General features: G+C 49.6%; 1 protein-coding gene across 4 annotated transcripts in view; it reads right to left on the reverse strand.

Moving 5' to 3' along the window:
• The window catches only part of ACSL6 (acyl-CoA synthetase long chain family member 6), a 43,038-nt gene extending 24,075 nt beyond the window's left edge, over nucleotides 1–18,963 (reverse strand). Inside the window, exons 1-10 of one of the 4 annotated variants that reach the window (XM_047095099.1) lie at nucleotides 18,745–18,963; nucleotides 16,516–16,630; nucleotides 15,531–15,595; nucleotides 15,165–15,266; nucleotides 14,554–14,653; nucleotides 13,807–13,985; nucleotides 12,793–12,825; nucleotides 11,205–11,256; nucleotides 2,509–2,582; nucleotides 851–928 (exon numbers count right to left, since the gene is read on the reverse strand). In XM_047095099.1, coding sequence (XP_046951055.1) covers nucleotides 851–928; nucleotides 2,509–2,582; nucleotides 11,205–11,256; nucleotides 12,793–12,825; nucleotides 13,807–13,985; nucleotides 14,554–14,653; nucleotides 15,165–15,266; nucleotides 15,531–15,595; nucleotides 16,516–16,630; nucleotides 18,745–18,939 — 993 coding nt within the window. In that variant the 5' untranslated portion in view covers nucleotides 18,940–18,963. Of the gene's footprint in view, nucleotides 1–715; nucleotides 794–850; nucleotides 929–2,508; nucleotides 2,583–11,204; nucleotides 11,257–12,792; nucleotides 12,826–13,806; nucleotides 13,986–14,553; nucleotides 14,654–15,164; nucleotides 15,267–15,530; nucleotides 15,596–16,515; nucleotides 16,631–18,744 lie in introns of all 4 variants that reach the window. The other 3 variants (XM_047095210.1, XM_047095168.1, XM_047095028.1) reach the window with 3 other exon arrangements.
• Between the last annotated feature and the right edge of the window lie 438 nt (nucleotides 18,964–19,401).

Raw genomic sequence — 19,401 nt, forward strand, 5'->3', positions numbered from 1 at the left:
TTATATCTCCATTTTGCAGATGAGGAATGCAAAACTCAGAGAGGTAAAGGGACTTGCCCAGAGTCGCAAAACTAGTTCATAGTAATGAACTATGGCATTCTAATCTATGTCTAAAAAGCTGGAAAGCATTGCCCTAATATACCAGCCCTCCCCCAAGATAGATGGGAGAGGCTTTAGAAGACATAGCTCATTCATAAGCTGGCCCCCTGAGTGACCCATGTGTGGAAAATTATTTGTTCCCACTACCTCATGGGGACTCCCCTCACTCCCTCTACACTCCTGTAAAGCCTATCTCAGGGCCAATCATAATGCCAGTCCCATCTCCAGAGCGAGGGATCATGACAGTTTGATTCCCCAACTTTACTGTCTTGTTTCCTTTTCCAGGAGTTGGCGAGTTTTGGAAGTTATGGTATGGAAATGTCTTGGCCATAAGTGGAGCCATATGGCACAGAGTGTGAATGGTAAAAATACTTCTGCAAAGCTATAGTTCTCTCTGAGCACAGGCCATCACCTGGGGCCTCTCTCAGAGGAGTTACACCCGCAGGGAAGACAAGGCAGACCTGGGGTCTTCCCTGGAGTCCTCCCAGGACCCCTGTGGTACCTGCCTGAGGACAGGGCAGTTTAGTTCTATTTCATGGCACCAGTGACAAGTGGCACTCTGGTAGGGTTCTGGGTTCTGGGCATAGAATGTGCCTCCCTGGAGCCAGGGCCTTACCTGAACCATTCTCTCAAACATGTGTGCTAAAGGCAAATAGGAAATGTGCACATCCGCACATGTGGGAGCCCACTGACTCTGTAAGAAAACAGAAGGAGCCCAGGCAAGGCCCGGTCAGTCAGGTGGGCGTCTTACCTGGATTACTCTCTCAAACATGTGAGCCAAAGGCAGGAAGGAGATGAGCACATCGTCCTGTCTCGGAAAGATCACTTTCTGCAGGTGACGGGCATGGGAGACAGAAAGGAAAGAAAACACTGACAGGAAGACGACAAGAGAGTCATAAAACAATACAGAGAAAAATGGTCCTGGAGGGGCAAACAGGAAGAAGGGAAGGGAAATGGGGAGGTGGGTGGGGAGGAGACAGAGAGAGAGAGAGAGAGAAAGGCAAGATGAGAGAGAGAAAAAAATGTGTGAGAGAAAGAGGAAGATGAAAGGCGCAGAAGAAGAGAGGGAGAGGGAGACAGGGCAGCATAGGAGGCGGAGTGTTAGGGCGCAGCCAGTGGGTCTAGGTTATCTGCAGAAGCAAAAAGCTCAGTGAAGCACACATAAACCAGCAGAGCTGAGCTCCGCAGGGAAGTCTCCTCTGGGGCCAGACCCCACTTCGCCATCTCCCTGGGCCACCTGAGCCAGGAGTCCAAGGGGCTTGGCTTATCAGCACTTTCTAGTCCTTCTTCCAGAAAAGGGACCCAGGGAGCCCTGGGTCTATACCAGCTGTGGCTGGGGTATGAGCCCAGGACAAACAGATGGCTAAACCAGGCCTCACAAGCCAAGGTCTGGGGACAGGGCCTGTAGGGGAGGCCAAGAGGGAGCCCTGCTGCACCCCTCCTCCCTGGCCCACATCTCACAGATGGGACTGATCTCAGGGACAGGGGCTGCTCCAGCCAGGGGTGCCTGCACAAGGCCTGTGCCCAGGAGCAGGACATACCCTCGGGTACTCTCCTTTGCTGGACTTCCCTGTCCCCCACCCTTTCACAGGGGCCTTTATTCTTCCAAGGCTGGCTTTTGAATGAGTCTGGACAAGCCCTGGGAACTGGGCAAACAGCTCCTGTCTTGGGTTCAGCCACCAACAGTCTCTTACAGTCTTCTACCAAAATCTATCAGTGTTTGGGGCATATGCTCCGTAATGCTATCTGGCAGGAATGCAGACAGTGATTTTTCTCCACTGTGGAGAAAAAGCCTAACTTAAGTGAAAAGGAACATTCCTTTCTCCTTAAGGAAGCTGCAGGAGACATGGATACTCACCACTTGTGGAAAAATGTCCTTCTTTCTTAGCCGGTTATAAAATGCTAACATGCTTTTGTCAGGCCAAGATATCAAGCTTTTTTTTTTTTTTTTTTTTGGATTTTAGATTTACCTTTTTAAGTACAGTCTTACACATTAGCAGTCGCCATTGTTTCCCAGACTCTAGTAGTTCTTAAACACGAAATGACTGAATTAAACCCTGACCTATTTGAAAAACAAGTAATTAAGGATTACTTTCTAAATATAGGTACACATAAAAACCACAGATATCTCACTTTTTGCAGTTAAAAATGAAAAAGAGTTTTACAGGTCTTTCTGGGATCTTAGCACTTTTAGAAATCAAATTGGCTATTTTTCAGGTATGGATCACTTCAGGGTTTGAGGTTAAAATATCTATAAAGGTCAGATTGTACTAATGACAACAGAAACACCTGCCTGTGAAAGGCAGCTCAGATTACATCAGGGCAGAAAAAAGAAAGCAAACAAAAAAACCTCTGAGGCTTGAGGGTGTCCTCAAGAGACACCTGCTTTAGCGAGTCTACTTTATTCACCTCTGTCACTTTCAGAAAGCCTGAGAAATCAGCCACCACGTTCCCATGGGTGAGCATCGCACCTTTTGGGTTCCCTGAAAAGAGAAAGCACAAAAGACAAATTAGTTGGAAGCTCAAGGGCCACTCCTTGAGAACAGTGCCCAAGTTGACAGCCCCAGACTGTCGGACCCAGACCCAGACCCAAGCCTCTGGCCTTCGTTGGCAGCCACTTCAGAGTCCTAGGCAGATGAATGCCATGTCAGAGACTTTCACCCTGTAGACACTCAAAGCCCACCTTGAGACTCCCAGCAGCTTAAACCAGAAGGCGGGTGACACAGCCACACAGGCAGGGTGACTCAAAGCCTGACAGGCTGGTTACTTGTGGCCTGTGCTCCCTAAGGGAGCACAGGTTCTCAGCCCCCTGCCTCTTCACCCAGTATGTGGAGCTGATCTCTGGGCTAAGTAGGTCTAATCTCCAGAATCCAACAGCCAACTGTGCTAGCAGAGGACTTCCTCAATGCATCCAGCACCAGGAAAGGCCCCGGGGTTAAGGCTAGGCTAGAGGTGCAGAGCGCTGGGGTAGACCCCCTGCTTGCTCATTGTCAAAGATGGGACATGGATATTCTTGCTTTGTCTTCCTAAGACTTCTCACTACTCCTTGTAGTGAAGCCCAGGTTTGTTAGAATGACTCAGAAGAGTCATTCTCTAGGTGAGGGACCCAGGGCGCAGGAGGCTGGGGAAGGAGGCCAGAGTGGTCACCATTTCACATCAGGGTGGACACAACACAGGCCGCGTCTGGACACATCTGACTGGTCTCAACTCCCGGCCTTTCCCGTCACTGCCAGCATAACATGGGGAAGCCATTTCTCCTCTCTGTTTGCTTACCTGTAAAATAGGGACAATGCCCACCTCATAGGGCTTTCATAAGGTCTAAGAATATAATCCATGTGCAAAAGATGTTATTAGAAGTTTCCACTAAGGCAGCAGATACAACCACTGTGAAACTCCAAAAGTGAGAGGGCAGACCATGTGCAAACTTACCCAGGAAATATTAAATAAACCAATATGTTTAACTTTGCAACCGTCACCCAGAAAGAGGTAATAAAAGGACAAAGTGACTAGAGATTAAGAGAGTATTGTAGTATATGCCATAAAATTGTTCACTTTAAAATATTTAATAATGCTTAATTAAGCTATGTGAATTTTACCTCAGAGAGGAAGAGAAAAGAAGAAGGAAGAGGAGGAAGAGGAGGAGGAGGAAGGGGAAGAGGGAGAGGAATGGATTTGTGAAAAGAATTTCTTCAGAGAGAGCTACGCAGAGTTTTTTAGCCCATCCTCTCTCCCAACTTGAAACCCCAGCTAACTCAGAGCTCAATCATGTTCCCTGCAGCTGGGGATCCTGGTGAGAAATGTGAAGAAGACCGTGGCTGCAAAAAAATAATAAATCCCAGGGACTGCATATGGAGTTGGCAGAAGGAACATTAGTCTGAGGGGGTGATGGCAAGAACTGTGGGTTAAAAAGGAATCTTGTCCACAGGCACAAAATGTAGAGGAGGGAGTGCAAAGAGAACTCCTAAGTGGCACCACCTGAGTGGCTCAGTCAGTTGCGCATCCAACTCTTGATTTCAGCTCAGGTCATGATCTCATGGTCTTGAGATCTAGCTTCACACCCAGCAGGGAGCTCACCTGAGATTCTCATTCCCTCTCTCCCTGCCCCCTCCCCTGCCTGCACGTGCACTCACACTCTATCTCTCACTCTCGCTCACTCTCTCTCTCAAAAACAAAACAAAACAAAACAAAACAAAACAAAACAAAACAAAACAAAACAAAACAAAACAGAAGAACTCCTGAAAGTGTCCGTGACACAAAGAGCAGGTTTTAAGTGTTGCCCCAAACCATCAGAGAACTTCCCTTTCCCACTTCCTTATTCTCCCTTCCCACTTCCACCTGGTGGGAGAGGGCTAAAAGCTTCATTAGCAAGTGGGAGGAGGAGGAGAGACACCAGAGAAAGAGAGGAGAGCAGACCACCAAGCCCACAGCCAGCCCAAGGTGCGGAGGGAAGAAGTCACAGGAAAGTGGACCGATTCACACTTTGGACCGACACTTGTAGTTGTGAATTAAGACTGTCTGTGACTTACCACACCCATGAAACTGACCTGAGAATGACCATAAAAGGCATGAGGTGCGTATGTTTTCACCCCCACTGAACAACTTTAAAGGAACAGATGGAGACAAAGGTAAAGTTGCTCACATAATTATCTCCCATTAGGCCTGTTTGCTCAACTTACTGGGGCTCCATCTGCCAGAAACAGGAGCATCAGTAATGGCTCCATCTCTGTCTGACCAAGATGTGTGATGGGTGAGGTTGTGTCAAATGCTCTGGGACACACCCCCATACTGACAAATCACAGAGATGATTCTGGGGACACAGAAGGTTACAGGGTTTTAATAGGTAACTATTAAAACATCTTTTTTTTTTTTTTAAATGAAGAAGATGCATGGGATCTGTTTCACCTCTGCTGGTCCTTCTCTTAACCCAGCATCTTTTCTCAAACCCAACCCCATATTAAGAAGCGTCCCTGGAGGCGTCTGGTTGGCTCAATTGGTTAAGCGTCCAACTTCGACTTTGGCTCAGGTCATGATCCCGCAGTCCATGAGTCTGAGCCCCAAATTGGTCTCTGTGCTGACAGCTCAGAGCCTGGAGCCTGCTTCAGATTCTGGGTCTCTCTCTCTCTCTCTCTCTCTGCCCCTCCCCTTCTCATGTGCGCTCTCTCTCTCTCTCTCTCTCTCTTTCAAATAAACAAACATTAAAAAAAAAAAAGAAATGTCCCTGAATTGCCTCCTACATACAAATTCTACAGTCTCTGGGCCCACAAACAATTCTGAGAGTATCACCTGGGAATTTTCACCTGTGGATTCCCAAGTTCTACATGTTTCTAAAGAATAACACCAAAATACTAGATGTGAAATCAGAACTCCCACAAAATAGGGTCCAGTACTATAGAACTTCAGATCCGTGAGGGTGGCTGCCTTGCTCATGCCTAATGTAACCTCAGGGTGGGTGACCGAGAATTTCAAAAGAAAGTTGTCTTCATTAATGAAAATTTTCTGAAACCTCCATTCAGTTCAGTCCACAACACATACAAGGGTAGTAGTTACCCAAGTCTGCTTAGGCAAATCTTTTTCCTCTCCAACATGATGAGAGAGGTTTAGACCTTTTAGAAACAAACGATTTCTTGTAGGTATAAGTGAAGTTTCATAAACTTCTAATGAGCTAAAGGATTTTTAAATATTCCCAGAAAAGGTTCAAATGATTTCAAGTCATCCCTTGACATGGTCCCAAGGGACGAAGGAGAAGTACGTGTTGACAGCAAATCCTGGGAGAAGATGCAAGGTCAGAGTTAGGAGGCGGGAGGTCACTCTTTGGAAAGCTCTGTTTGCTTCTCTGATTCAGGACAAGTGCATGCATCTGACAGCAGTTTTTAAAAATGTGATATGGAAAATTTTTCAAGTTGCTCACATGGAGGAACTGGTGAGCATTCCTAGCTAGACCCATGGCAAAGTGACAGAACCACTGTTTGCTCTGTTTCTCTTATTATCTGGAGCAACATCAATGGCACCATCTTATCAACATGAGATCTACTGTCCATTCCCCACCTTCTACTCATAGGCTGGCCATCCCTTCATTTATTTTCTCTCCAGCTGCTGAAGGAAAAAAAAACCTCTTAGTTTCAGGTTCCGCGGATGTCACTTTGGCTTTAACCAGTATTCCTGGGCTGGCCATCCATGGCTGATCTGCAGAAAGGCATTTCACTACCTGAAGGTCTGCCCCAGATGGATGTTGGCTCCAAGTGAGAGCAGTTATGGGGTGAAGCTGAGCTCGAGGTCTCTCCTGCAGGGGTGGGATGGGAGTGGGGCTGGGAGCAGTGACGGGCCCTCTGGCTGGAGGTTCCTCTGGCTGCTGGCTTCCACTTTCACACAAAGGTGGGTTACAAAAGACACCGGTGACAGAAATACTCTGGAAGTTTTATAATGCGGATAGAGTGTTCATCTCCCTGCTAGAGGCTCCCAACTCTTCTTCAGGATTGAGTCCTACTTTCATCAACCCCATATCCACCAATTTTTTGAACAATCAGACTTGAGAGCTGGTAGAAACACAAATAATAACTATAATAGCAGCCAGGTGCTGAAATCCATGACTGTGGGCACTGTGCTAGGCATCTCATACAAACATACATGGTAACTCAGTTATTTCTTAAAACAGTCTATATTACAGATATCAGATGGCTTCATTTAATATTCAAGCAAGTTGAGGCTTAAGAGAGGTTAAGAAATTCTCCTAAAGCTGCACAGCAGGAATACCCAGATGTAGTTTTACGCATATGGTCACATAAGTCTTGAACTGAATGGCACAAAACAAATAGGTCAAAGAGAGTATTTTCCCAAGATCCCACTTTTGAGCAGCCACAGAGGTAAGGCCGATGGGCATTACATCCTCGGCTAAATGACTGCAGATGACTGAGCTTTCCTGGGTGCCCTCAATTAGAACAGAAGAGATGCTCCAATTCCAGGGGCCTCTACCCACTCTTCCTCCCTTCTTCTCCAGGCAGGGTACATCTCGTTCCTGCTGTATCCAGAAGCCTCCTCTCTCCCTCAATCCACACCAGAGTTTTAAGGGCTCTGCTCCACTGAGCAGCACCTCCCTTTCCTCTGTCTCTAGTGGCTCTTTTTCGATGACAAAAAACACTTTCAGGTGTTTCCATAACAAGAGCCCCACCCCCTCCATAGCCTCTGCCAGCTCCACTCTTGGTCTGTCATTCCTTCAAAGCTAATCTATTTTTCACATAGATTCTCCCTTACAGCATAACATACATATGTGGTAAATTGCCCAAATAAGTGTACAGATCCAATAGATTTTTTTGTTCCCAAAGCGAACTTACCTGGGCAACCAGCACCAGATCAAGAAATAGAACATCACGGGGCATCTGGGTGGCTCAGTCGGTTAAGCGTCCAACTTCCGCTCAAGTCATGATCTCACGAACTGTGGGTTCAAGCCCTGCGTTGGGCTCTGTGCTGACAGCTCAGAGCCTGGAGTCTGCTTTGGATTCTGTGTCTCCCCCTCTCTATGCCCCTCCCCTGCTTGCACTCTATCTCTCTCTCTCTCTCAAAAATAAATAAATATTAAAAACAATTTCTTTTTTTAAAGAACTAGAACATCATCAGCATTCCAGGGCAGCGTTATCCTGGACGGCAACCATTATCCTGACTTATAAAACCATAGACTAGTTTATTGTTCTTGTAATTTTATACCAAAGAAATCATGCAATCTTTTGTGTCTGGTTTCTTTCACTCAATGTACAGTAAGGGAGAGGATTCTATTGAGGTATACCATTCTATCGCTGATGGGCACTGGAGTTGTTTCCAGATTTTGACTATTCAAACAGCGATGTTTATCAACATTATGGAGCATGCCTTTTGGTGACATGGCCATGCTTCTTGAAGAAATTGTCCACATGTGCTGATGTGACATCCTCACCTCCCATTCACTCCTCATTCCACCGCAATCAGCTTCTGCTTCCAGCCTCCGCTCCACGATTAGCCTTTGCCAAGAGCACCAGCAGGCATTTCTGTGGTGGCATCCTCTGGGTATAGTTCAGCCACCAGACAACACTGACAGATTCTATTCACCTCTAGCTCAGCCTCCACTTGAAACTCTTGCCCTCATCATTCCTCTCCTGCCAGTGCTCCCAGGCCATGTTCCCAGACAGCTATTTCCTCACTCAACTCTCCTTTGAAGCAATATTTTCTTTCTTGCAGCCAATCCTTTGCACATGCTGTTCCCCATGCTGAGAATGCCCTTCCTCCTATTCTCCTCCAGCTACCAATCTTTCAGGACTCTGCTCCAGTGGACTCCGCTGGGAATCCTTTCTGTCCTGCTCTTCTGACCTCTTGGTGGCATAGTGCTCCATGCACTCTGGGATGTGGACTCTTGAGGCAGTGACCACATTGTACTGAACTGCCCAGTAACATAAGCTGTGAGCTCATGAAGACAGGGGTCTGTCTTATCCATCCCCGTGACCTCAGCCCCTAGCACTAGGTCTGATGCATACTGGATGCTCCATAAATGAGCTGAATGAGTGAATCGATACAAGTTAGAAAAAGAATGCTAAAAGCATAGAGCTTGAGAAGGATATATTTAAAAAGATCGCTGTATTTTCTTCTCTGGGAAGAGAGGGTACATGAACTCATAGTATGCGTCTTAACTATCACTCATGGCACCCAATTTCCCAAACAAGGCTATATTATACCCACAAATTCTCTTTGTGGGGGGTAGGGGCTATCAGATTCCAGTCCAGCTAATAGTCATTTTGAAATGAACAACGAACTATATACCCACCCAGTAGCCATCCCTGAGTGTAGACAAACCCCATCCTCTCACCTCCTGCAGGACTGTCACAGCCTGACTAGGGTTCCATAGCACTGGCTTATTCTGGGGATCTCCACAGATGTTTCCATCATATAGCAAGAAGAAAATCTTCCCAGAATGATTCTACCAGAATCATGAACCAAATGTCAGGTTTAGATCATACGTTCCATCTTTCCCCACTGAAGGAAGAGTGTGGGCCCCTGATGAAGCTGGGAACACAGTTCAGAAGAGAAGCTATATCCGGGGTTTGTGATGCTGAGGACAGGCAGGGCTGATGTGCTCGAAAACAGGATGGCTACCAGAGGCACAGCACAGGCTCATGCTAATGCCAAGGAAATCCAAGTACAGCCGGGCAGGGTGATAAGAGGTCTGCTCAATCCCCCAGCTCTGCCCTCGCACCAGCAGCACTTCTATCGAGGGAGGCTTGGGCACTAAATCACAACCTGTTTTCCTGGCTCCATATAACCATCTTCCACCACACAGAGCTTGGGCAGGATGGTTTAGCTTCCAATTGTGATTTCATGGTTTGGAAAAGCATGGGACATGAGGCCTGCCCTCTACACCTAGGTGATAGCACATTTCTGCTCCATGAAGTTCTTCTCCAGATATGGAGGCCAATATGACCAAGTGACTCATTAAAAGCCTAGGGGCACTCTTGAACATCAAGGGTCTAAAGGTAAAAGCCACGGTAGTAGGGCGCCTGTGTAGCTCAGTTGGTTAAATGTCTGACTCTTGATTTTGGCTCAGGTCATGATCTCATGGTTTGTGAGTTCTTTCTCCTGTGTTGGGCTCTGTGAGACAGTATGGAGCTTGCTTGGGATTCTCTCTCTCCCTCTCTCTCTCTGCCCCTACCCTGCTTGCTCTCTCTCTCAAAATAAATTTAAAAAATAAATACATAAAGGCCACAGTAGTAACCTGTTTCCCAACCCAGGCTGGAGAGACATATCACCAAAATTTTACGTATGAAACTCATGACAAAAAAAAAAAACAAAAAACAAACAAACAAACAAACACCCACGTAAACCTGAAGGGCGTTTTTGAATTCTGCGTTGACTCTAGATGTCAGCTACTGGAGAGCAAGGACTATGCTATTTCTTTTCTGATAAAAATTAGCCGTGGGGTGGAAATCCTCAAACCCACTGAGTTAATGGCAAAAATCCATCTAGATCTAACAAAGCCTTGTTTATCATGATCCATCCTCATGGCGGGTCTGCTTATGGGGCTGGGGAGGACCTGCCAAATGCCTTAGAGGCTGCATCTGCAGAGACTGTGCGAAGTTCCACTTTCACTGCCCACCCCATCAAGCGTTATCATCAAGGCAGGTCAGCCCTCCAACCAGAAGAAGGCGGCTGGAAACTTCTTGCCCATTCAAGGCTAGGACAAGTGACTTCCCAAGTCAATAGATGAGATGGAGTAGCAGCAGAGGAAGAGCACTGGGCCGGGGGTTCTGGAAAAAGGGCACAAGTCCCCTGCTTCCACTTGCCGGTGGCATCCACTCATATAGCATCCATGCCTGCTTGCCTCACAGGCCGTGCTGAGGCCCCAGCAGCTCAGTGACTGGGGGGAAAAGGCACTGCAGACTGTGAAGTGCTGTGCCTGTGGCCACACCCCTCCTGTGCACCCTGCCTCCTCCAGGCAGCCTTCCTTGGCTATCCCTGCTGATGCTGCCCTATGCACTCCTCTGTCAGCACCAGGCATGGGGTGAATCATTTCTGCTTGTCCTCATCCGACATCCACGCCCACAGCATACCAGCCCCATCCTTCAGAGTTTCTGCACTGCCTTTTTCCACACCATTCCCTCTCTGGCACTTTCAACCACCCTATCACAGGGAGAGGCTGGAGAGGAGGTGGCAGCAAGCCTAGGTGACTGGCTCCTAGCCACCAGCAAGTGGTAGAAGTGGAACCCAAATCAAGACTTTCAGACACCAAACCCCACACTTTATCTGTGGTCCCTGACACAAAGGCCAAGTCAGGGCAGGAAGGAGAGTGGTGAGAGCTGCTTCTCAGCAAGGGATGATGTGACTCAGCTACCCAGCCCTCCTCTGGCCCCAGCTCCAGGAAATGGCCAGCCCCCACCCTGGACCTCGCAGTCCACACTATCCATGTCCCACCACCCATGCTGCCTCCTGCTGGGCACTGGGAGCCCATGAACTGGAATCAGGCATGGGACAAGGCTCAGCCCATGCCTCAGAGGTCAGGGGGGCACCAGAGACCCCTGCAGTCACACCACCAAGGCTGCCAGAGAAGGTTGCAGGTGGCCCCGGCTGGTGATCTGGGTGCCTCAGCTCACCTGTTGTGCCGCTTGTGAAACACACAATGGAGAGGTCACTGGGCTTCGGGGGCTGCAGAGTTGAGAAGAAGTGTATGTTAAGAGGATCCAGAGTGGCCAGCCAGGGCCCGAGACCCCTGGAATTCTCAACCAGCCTGCCTCTCTGTGCACCCCCACCCACCACGAGTGGGTATAGAGTCGTGTGCCTGCCCCTGCCTGCAGCCGTCAGAAAGGTGGGCTGGCAGGTCCTCAGGAAAGAGGCTGAGGAAACTTGATGGGGGCTTGGACATCCATCTGTCACACTAATTTCTCACCTGGTCCTGCTGCCTCCCCAGCTTGAATCTGAGATGGGATTGGACTACAGTGGTCACATCTAGGCCTCTAACAAAGACCTCACCTTCTCAGTGGAGAATTTCCATCCTGCCTTCCCACTTTCTCCCAAATGTTTGGGGTTAGGCCTGGGAACACAATGTGTGGCCCAGGAACTGAGATTCCCACTGTGTCACCAAGACTGCTCTGTATCAGACCCTGGCCCTGGCCCAGGGCACAGAGTCCTGTGGTCACCAGGAGGAGCCTATCACATCCGCTTGTATGCAGAAGAGATGACATGAGTTGGGACTGAGGGACAAGCAAGATCTCTCCAGACAAAGGGAAGATGGGCTCTGGAAGAGGAACTAGCCTGGTTACTGGTGGAGGCATGGAGGCAAGGGTGTGCCAAGAGGTTGGAGAATGGTGCTCCGAGGCTGGGGTATGGTATGAGGGAGGTGGGCATACACCAGGGCTGCCCATGAAGGGCTGATCTGCATATGAGAAAGCTCAGGGGCAGGTAAGAAGAGTGGGAAAGGCTGAGCTGGAGGGAAGACTGGAGGCAAGAGGCCTCGTAAGCAAGCTTAAAACTCCCACATGGCTCTCCCAGGAACAGTGACCGTCACTGGTTACTTGACCCCAGGAAGTATCACTTGGGGGTAACACACAGAAAAGTTCACGGGTCGCCTGGGTGGCTCAGTCAGGTCCAACTTCGGCTCACATCATGATCTTATGGTCCGTGGGTTTGAGTCCCGTGTTGGGCTCTGTGCTGACAGCTCAGAGCCTGGAGCCTGCTTTGGATTCTGTGGCTCCCTCTCTCTCTGCCCCTGTACCGCTTGTGCCCTGTCTCTCAAAAATGAATAAACGTTAAAAAATTTTTTAAAGAAAAATTCACAAAGATGAACAAGGACAGCAGATGTTACAAGGGCACTTGGCCCCGGGGTTCACTTCTAATTCTGTTGCTTCTCCTGTTCACCCCATCCTTGTAGAGTTCACTACCTACAAGGGGAAAAAATAAGCCTTCCCAAAGAAAAGGCCTCTGGAGAACCAAGGGTAGTGAGGAATGGCTGCCCTTTTTTCTCCATCTTAAACGTCTGACTCCTGTTCCAGGTCCCTCTCTACACCCTCACCTACACAAGTCCTGGTTCCCTGAGTGGGTATTTCCAAAGCTGCTCACAGCAATGGCTTATTAACACAGGGGTGCTTCTCTGACCCCCTAGCAAGGCCGCGTGCATAGTGAGCGTGGTCTGTGAGGATAAGCCCCGCACACCATCAATAAAGACCTGCTGGCAGACGAGCTTACCACAGGGACATGATGATTCCGTTGGCCACACTCCTGGAAGAGAAAACCATGATTTTTAAAATGCTCAAAAGTTCTGATTGATCAAAACAAGTTAATAAACAAAAAATCAAAATAAGCTTGGCATGGTGGAGAAACCACCTGAGTGGCCTCTTCTTATATGCACGTCCAGGCCTAGGCCACCCCACACATTACAGACAGGGGCCTGAGGCCCAGGGAGAGGTTAGACACTGTGCATGTGTACAACGGGGGAGACAGCTTGAGGTGCCCATCGAGACACATGCTCAGGACAGAATGGCTAGGTGGCCTACACTTCCAGATAAATGGTCAAGGCTAGAGGGGCAGATGGGGGGTTGTCAGCATAAATGTGGCCCCCAAACCATGGACGGGTACAACTGCCCAGGTATTACAAGTATAGTTGGTGACAGACAGGCAGGTAGGAGAACACCTGGATCGCTCAGGGGTCTACATCCAGAAAGGGATGGTGGGGGTGAGCTGCTACTGAGGCGGGCGTGAGGCCCTGGGGACCAGGATGTCCTGTGTCACTCTAGCAGGCCACAAGCTGCCACCAGCCTGATGCCTCTGGGGAGGTCATGCACAGAAAAACTGGTTCTGCTGGCTGCTGGGAGTTTGGGACACACTGAAGGAACCTCTCAAAGATCCTGGACCTCATGTCTGTAGTATTGAGGCTCACACAGGCTGATGGCTAGCTGAAAACATGGAGGCTCCAGAGGCTATGTAAGTAACTCTGGGGCAGGCTGGCACTACCATATACCTATTGGTGCCTGTGTTATTCAATGTGCCAGCCAACTGAGTCTGTCACCTAGAGGATGCCTATAGGCACCAACCTCACCACCTGCCACCAGCCCTTGTAAAAGCCTGCCCTATCTCAGCCCTGACACACCCTGATGGCCCAAGACGTCCACCCCGGGGCATGAGAGGGGCAGATAACCAGCAGTCCTGGCTCAGCAGCCAACCAGCTATGGCCCAGTAAACAGCCCAGAAGCAGACACTCACCTCCACGGCCTGCATGGACTTAATGACCACCCCACACTCCTGCCCTCGGTCTTTCAGAGCTTCCTCGAATGGTTCCATGACAATGATGAGCTTCAGCCCTGGAGTCTCCTTCCTCTCCACATGTTCTAGCAGAAGCACAGCCTTCTGAGGTTTATCCACGACCACGGTGCTGATGTCAGCTGAAGGGACCATTAGGAAAAGTCAGGCTGTGTGAGCACAGGCTGTGACTGTGGGTAGCATGTGCTAGGCAGCAGAGCCATGGGCTGTGTGTGCCAAAGCTTGTGTGTAAATAAATGCAGAAGACAGGCCATGTAGGCTATGTGTTGTACACAGAGGAAAGTGCATGGAGCTTAGGAGAAACAAGGGCAAGAGGCCAAGGAATGTCCTGGAGCAGATTCCAAGCATTCCTTTGCTCCAGGCTCAGGATCCATAATCTCAGGTCTGCTTGAGGTTATTTGCCACCACCACCCCGCTTCCCCCGCATCTGCCCTGAGCTGAAAAGTAAGCCTCAGAGAGTAGGAAGCCTGTGTGGAGGCTGCTGCAGAGGCTCCTTCACGGTAGCCAGGCCCTGTGGAAGGTGCCTTCAGGTGAAGTCCAACTGGGGAAAGCCAACTCAACGGCCAGATTGGAAAATGTTCTTTGAGAATGGAAGCAAAGTGCTTACTAGTATCAGACAATTAGCGTAAGCTAAGAGGCTGGGGTCCAGGGGCTGGCTGCCAGTGGCAAGAGGAGGCAGCGGTGACTCACCTGTGTTGATAATGTAGCGGATAGCACCAGGGCCCAGGGTGTCATATAGTGGGATCACCACCATAGAATACGTGTAGCAGGCAAGCTCTGCGATGATCCACTGTGGAGACACACAGGTGCAGGGTTGGGGGAGCACAGAGCAGATAGGAGGGCTGTACTGCTCTTATGCCCAGGCAACCAGGGTACTTGTTCTGGGTCTTCCTGAGAAGGTTCTGTTCTGGCCCCCTCCACATTGCAAGGAATCCATGAGGTTAACTGGTTGCACCTGCTTCCCCACAGCTTTCTAGAGCACGCATGCCCCCAGGGAATTTGGGGCCTCCAAATAGCCCAAAGCCTATTTCTAGGCCTTGTGGCCTTCTTCCCTGGGTCTTTCTTCCCCCATGGCTCAGGAAACACCTGTTTGTGGGGCTGGGTGGGGTATAGATGGAGCTTGGCTGAGATGTCCACTCCTGATTAGGGGCAAAGTCAAAGGAGTCGGTGGTGGCATGGAACAAGTACATCCATGTTTTCTCTTGTCCTCGGCCCTACACGCAGTTTGACCAGGGCTGTTGTATGGTACCCAACCCCCTACTCTACTGAAACCTCTAAAACCAATCAAGGCAGATGCTTACCTCTGGTCGATTTTGTGCAAAAACACCAACAAACTGATCTGTACATGCTTTACAATTGTGTTGCAGAAGTCCGGACCCTAGATATTCAGCCCTGTCGGCCACCTGCACATGGACATGGGGAAGTGATGGAAAGCAAGGACTTTTAGCAGGGGAGGGAGATTCCCAGGTAAGGATTCCTACAGGTCTGAGACCTCCCTAAGACCCTACCCAGGTCGGCTGGAAGTCCTCTGAAGTTGCTGCTGGGAGTCTGGCAAACAGGCCATGCAAGGAAACAATGACCCTCTGAGACCCTGCAGGGTACCCACAAGCCCCACAATGCCAGGTCTACATGGGTCGACAGGGTGGGGCCTGTCCTCTATCACTCACCTCCTGGTAGGACAGCCACTGATAAGGTTGCTTGGGCTTCCTGAAGCCAAGACAGGGTCCATTCCCTGCAGAGAGATAAGCAGGCCTTGTGCCAGGGAGGATGGTAGGGTGGGTGTCACCTGCATCTGCTCATCAGATAGGTGAATGGACATCCCATCCTGTGGGGTGGTCCATGGGTCAAGCGAACTGCCCCCAGCTGCCTGTCTAACCTGCTGAAGCTGAAGGAGGCCTAAAGCACACAAGCATGACATGTCCTCAAGGATCAGGGAGGCCCTGGAATAAGGACTAACACAGTGCCAGTTCCCACCATGACCTGTGTGATGTAGCCTCAAGGGGACACAAAGACGTGGGGACTATGAGGCAGAGATGGAGAGTTGCCTCTCTGTGACCACTTCCTTTTGACCCATACCCTGGGTCACCCAGACATCCCAGAGGCTCAGGCTCTGAACCATGCCAGCCAGAGGCCTGGCAGTTTGAGGCTTAGCAGGGGCTGCCCATGGGAGATATAAAATAAGGGCTAAGGAGTGCCTAGGTGGCTCAGTTAGTTAAGCGTCTGACTTCAGCTCAGGTCATGATCTTGGGGTTCATGGGTTTGAGTCCTGCGTCGGGCTCTGTGCTGATAGCTTGGAGCCTGGAGCCTACTTCAGAATCTGTATCTCCTTCTCTTTGCCCCTCCCTGGCCCACATTTTCTCTCTCTCACTTTCTCAAAAATAAATAAACATTAAAAAAAATTTTTTTTAACTATGAGCTAAGAGATGGTTTAAGGTCAGGCAGTGCTAAGGGCTAGAACAAAGCTGAGGTCAGCCCTTCGGCCGCATAATGCAGTTACTTCCCTGAGTGGGAGGAGTGCCAGGAGTTGCTTTTCTCCTCTGAACCTGGCAACCACTCACCTGCCACGCTCCTGGTTCCCTGCTTGTCGGCTCACACATTTGCACCTGCTCAACCCTTGGCAGGGCTCCTCCAGACCCTCACAGCCCCTCTCACCTGAGATGCTAAGCCCACGGCGGAACACCTCGTACATGGTCCTGGCATCATCATAATAGTGGGTGAGCAGCTGAGGGCCATCTCCAATCACAGATCTCCGGGCCCCGCCACTGTCCTACGAGCCAAGCACAGGCCAGGGAAGCTGGCTGAGGCAGGCATAGGCATCAGGGGAGAGCACCGGTATGCAGCAGGCTGTACACGGCGTGGATGCACACCAGGGCCACACAGTTGGGACTGGGACATGCTCTGTGTGCACTCACACACATGGCCTACACACACCTGGATGGTACACACACAACCTCTACACACACTCACACACATATGGCTGGTATACGCTTGACCTATATGCAGCTACACTCAAACACAGTTGGCTCACATACACAGGCCCAGTACACTGGTCTCCCATACATGCACACAGCACCTAAACACTGCGTGAGCACACACAAAATGTCCATAATTTCAGTGACTGTTCAAATATACCTATGGTTCATTCATACAAAGGAATGGTGAGTGTTGGCTAGAGTCAGGCTACCCTCTGGCATCAGGATCAGCCTGGAAAGGTGGCCTTCATCCCATCATCTGTTGCTGCTGTACCCCTAGGTTAAGAAAAATTTGGGTGCCATCCATCATTCACATAATAGCGTGAATTAGTTTGAATACTGGCTAAAGGTGCCTGTCCAGGAACACTCCTGCCCATGCCACATGACCCTTCTACGGCACGAATTCACCCTGTGTCTGCTTACTACTAAAAACAAAAAATAAATCTATGCTGCTCCCTCCAGGATCCTGGCCCATGGACCTTTGTCCTTGCTGGCCTCTCAAAGTAAGTTATAATTAAAATTACCAAATAGTCTGGTGCTTTCTCTGTGTCACCTTACCAAATCCTTACCACAACTCAGGAAGCAGATACTCCTTTTATTACTCACCTGACAGTTGAGGACATTGAGGCTCAGAGAGTTAAGAAACTGCCAACAACCATACAGCTAGTAAGAGGTATAGCCAGCCCTTCAGGGCTCCTGTATACCAAACGCCATACTGGTAATTACTCTGCTAGCCTGTTGGTAGCCCTTCTCCGCTGTCCAGCCACCCCATATGAATCTCCATTTCCCAAAGCCACCAGGTACAAGATCACATACTCACATCGTTGCACACATCATGCCTTCTGCTGGAAAAGTGCCCTGAACATCCCCATCCTATCTAGACTTGCACCCTCTCCTAGTGGGCAAAACTCTGCTATGCTCATGGTTGCCAAGATCAAGAGCAAAAAAGGCAGGATGTTGAACTGTATATGCAGCATGATAGCTTTTAAAAAGAGGGGCAAATATCTATTCGCTCACAGATGATCATTACTAGGTTTCCCTGGGGAAGAAAAGGTGGAAGCTCTTCAGTCTATGACCTTTTTCCCTTTTGAAGTGTGAATATATTATCTATTCAAAATGAATAAAATTTAAGAAAAAGATAATTTTTAAAAAGGCAAAATAGGGGCCCCTGGGTACCTCAGTCAGTTAAGTGTCTGGTTAGTGATTTCGGCTCACGTCATGAACTCCCAGTTCACAGGATCGAGCCCCGCATGGGGCTCTGTGCTAAGAGTGCAGAGCCTGCTTGGATTCTCTCTCTCCCTCTCTCTGCCCCCCCCACTCTCTCTCTTTCAAAATAAATGAATATACTTAAAAAAAAAAAGGCAAAATAAATGTCACAAGCTTAAGAAAGAAACAAATCTCACTAGTCCTTCTAGATTTAGCCTGGAATACCCTTGTCCAGGCTGGGCCACTCCACCTTTCCTCCCCTTGGTGACCTTCTCTGTGAGTCCACGTGCTCTGGGAGGACAGGAGCACGGGTGGGCTCAGTTCAGAGTCCCAGCTCCAGACCATGGCTGGGCACAGAGAGACTCTGGGAGGGAATTTATCTGGCAGCTCCTTGAGAACCTTAGGTTTTCTACTGAGGCACCAGTGAGCCAAGTCTTCCCACCCAAGAGACAGGCAAACTAGAGGCCTGGTGCAAGGCCATGATTGGGCTCTGCCCAGGGTTCAATTCCTGGGAGAGGCAGAGGAGCATCTAGCAGGAGACACTGCTCAAGGCTACTGGGAGGCTTAGTGGTTCACTGCTTGGGGAAACCAAGATTCTCTGCACCATTTTAGGTAAAATCAGCTATAAGTTTGGCTTCTACCTTCAAGATACCTGTCCTCTGCCCACTCCTTTCCACAGCCCAGCCACTTCCACATTGCTCACCTCCACTTCCTCTGACTGCATCAGGAGGTTGCATGGTGGTTGTAAGGCCTTTGGCCGGTGAGTGAACCAGTAGGCGAGGATGGCAGCCAGAGCACCCATACTCACAAGGGTGGTAGCTGAGAGGCTGCGGAAAAACTGGCCCAAGTCGCCCAGCTCGGGCAGCCGCAGCAACCTCAGTATCTCTTGTGTCTGCATCTTCTCCAGAAGCGAGAGGATGAACTCTGTAGGAAACAAGAGGTAGGTGAGAGAGGAGAGCTGATGGCAGGCTAGGGAGGAGTCTGGTTCTGTCCTTCCATCTGTCTTGGATCACAAGTGACAAAATGACCTTGGCCAGGCCCTGGCCAAATACAGTAGGGCAGGCCCTGGGTTGGTTGGGGTGTACAGTCTTCTTGTGCAACACAGTGTATCCCTAGACAGGCCTGTCCAGGTGACAGGCCAGATCCCTTAGCGGTCACACTTGACAGTCAGACATCCGGCCCGGTTTTCCTGAGAACCATATGCTCAAGCCCTAGGCCATGGATGACAGATGCTTCCCTATCTTCCAGGAGCCAGGGAATGCTCTGAAAGCTCTGGAATTAATGCCTCCTGAGCCCCAGGGTTTGGGTGCTCTGCCTCTCCTCTGTGTTCATATTATTGTGCTTCTCTTTGCTCCTGGAG

Source organism: Lynx rufus, unplaced genomic scaffold (genome assembly GCF_022079265.1).
Source record: "Lynx rufus isolate CCGP_SWC_20201006 ecotype Redwood Valley unplaced genomic scaffold, mLynRuf1.p SCAF_1, whole genome shotgun sequence".
NCBI lineage: Eukaryota > Metazoa > Chordata > Mammalia > Carnivora > Felidae > Lynx > Lynx rufus.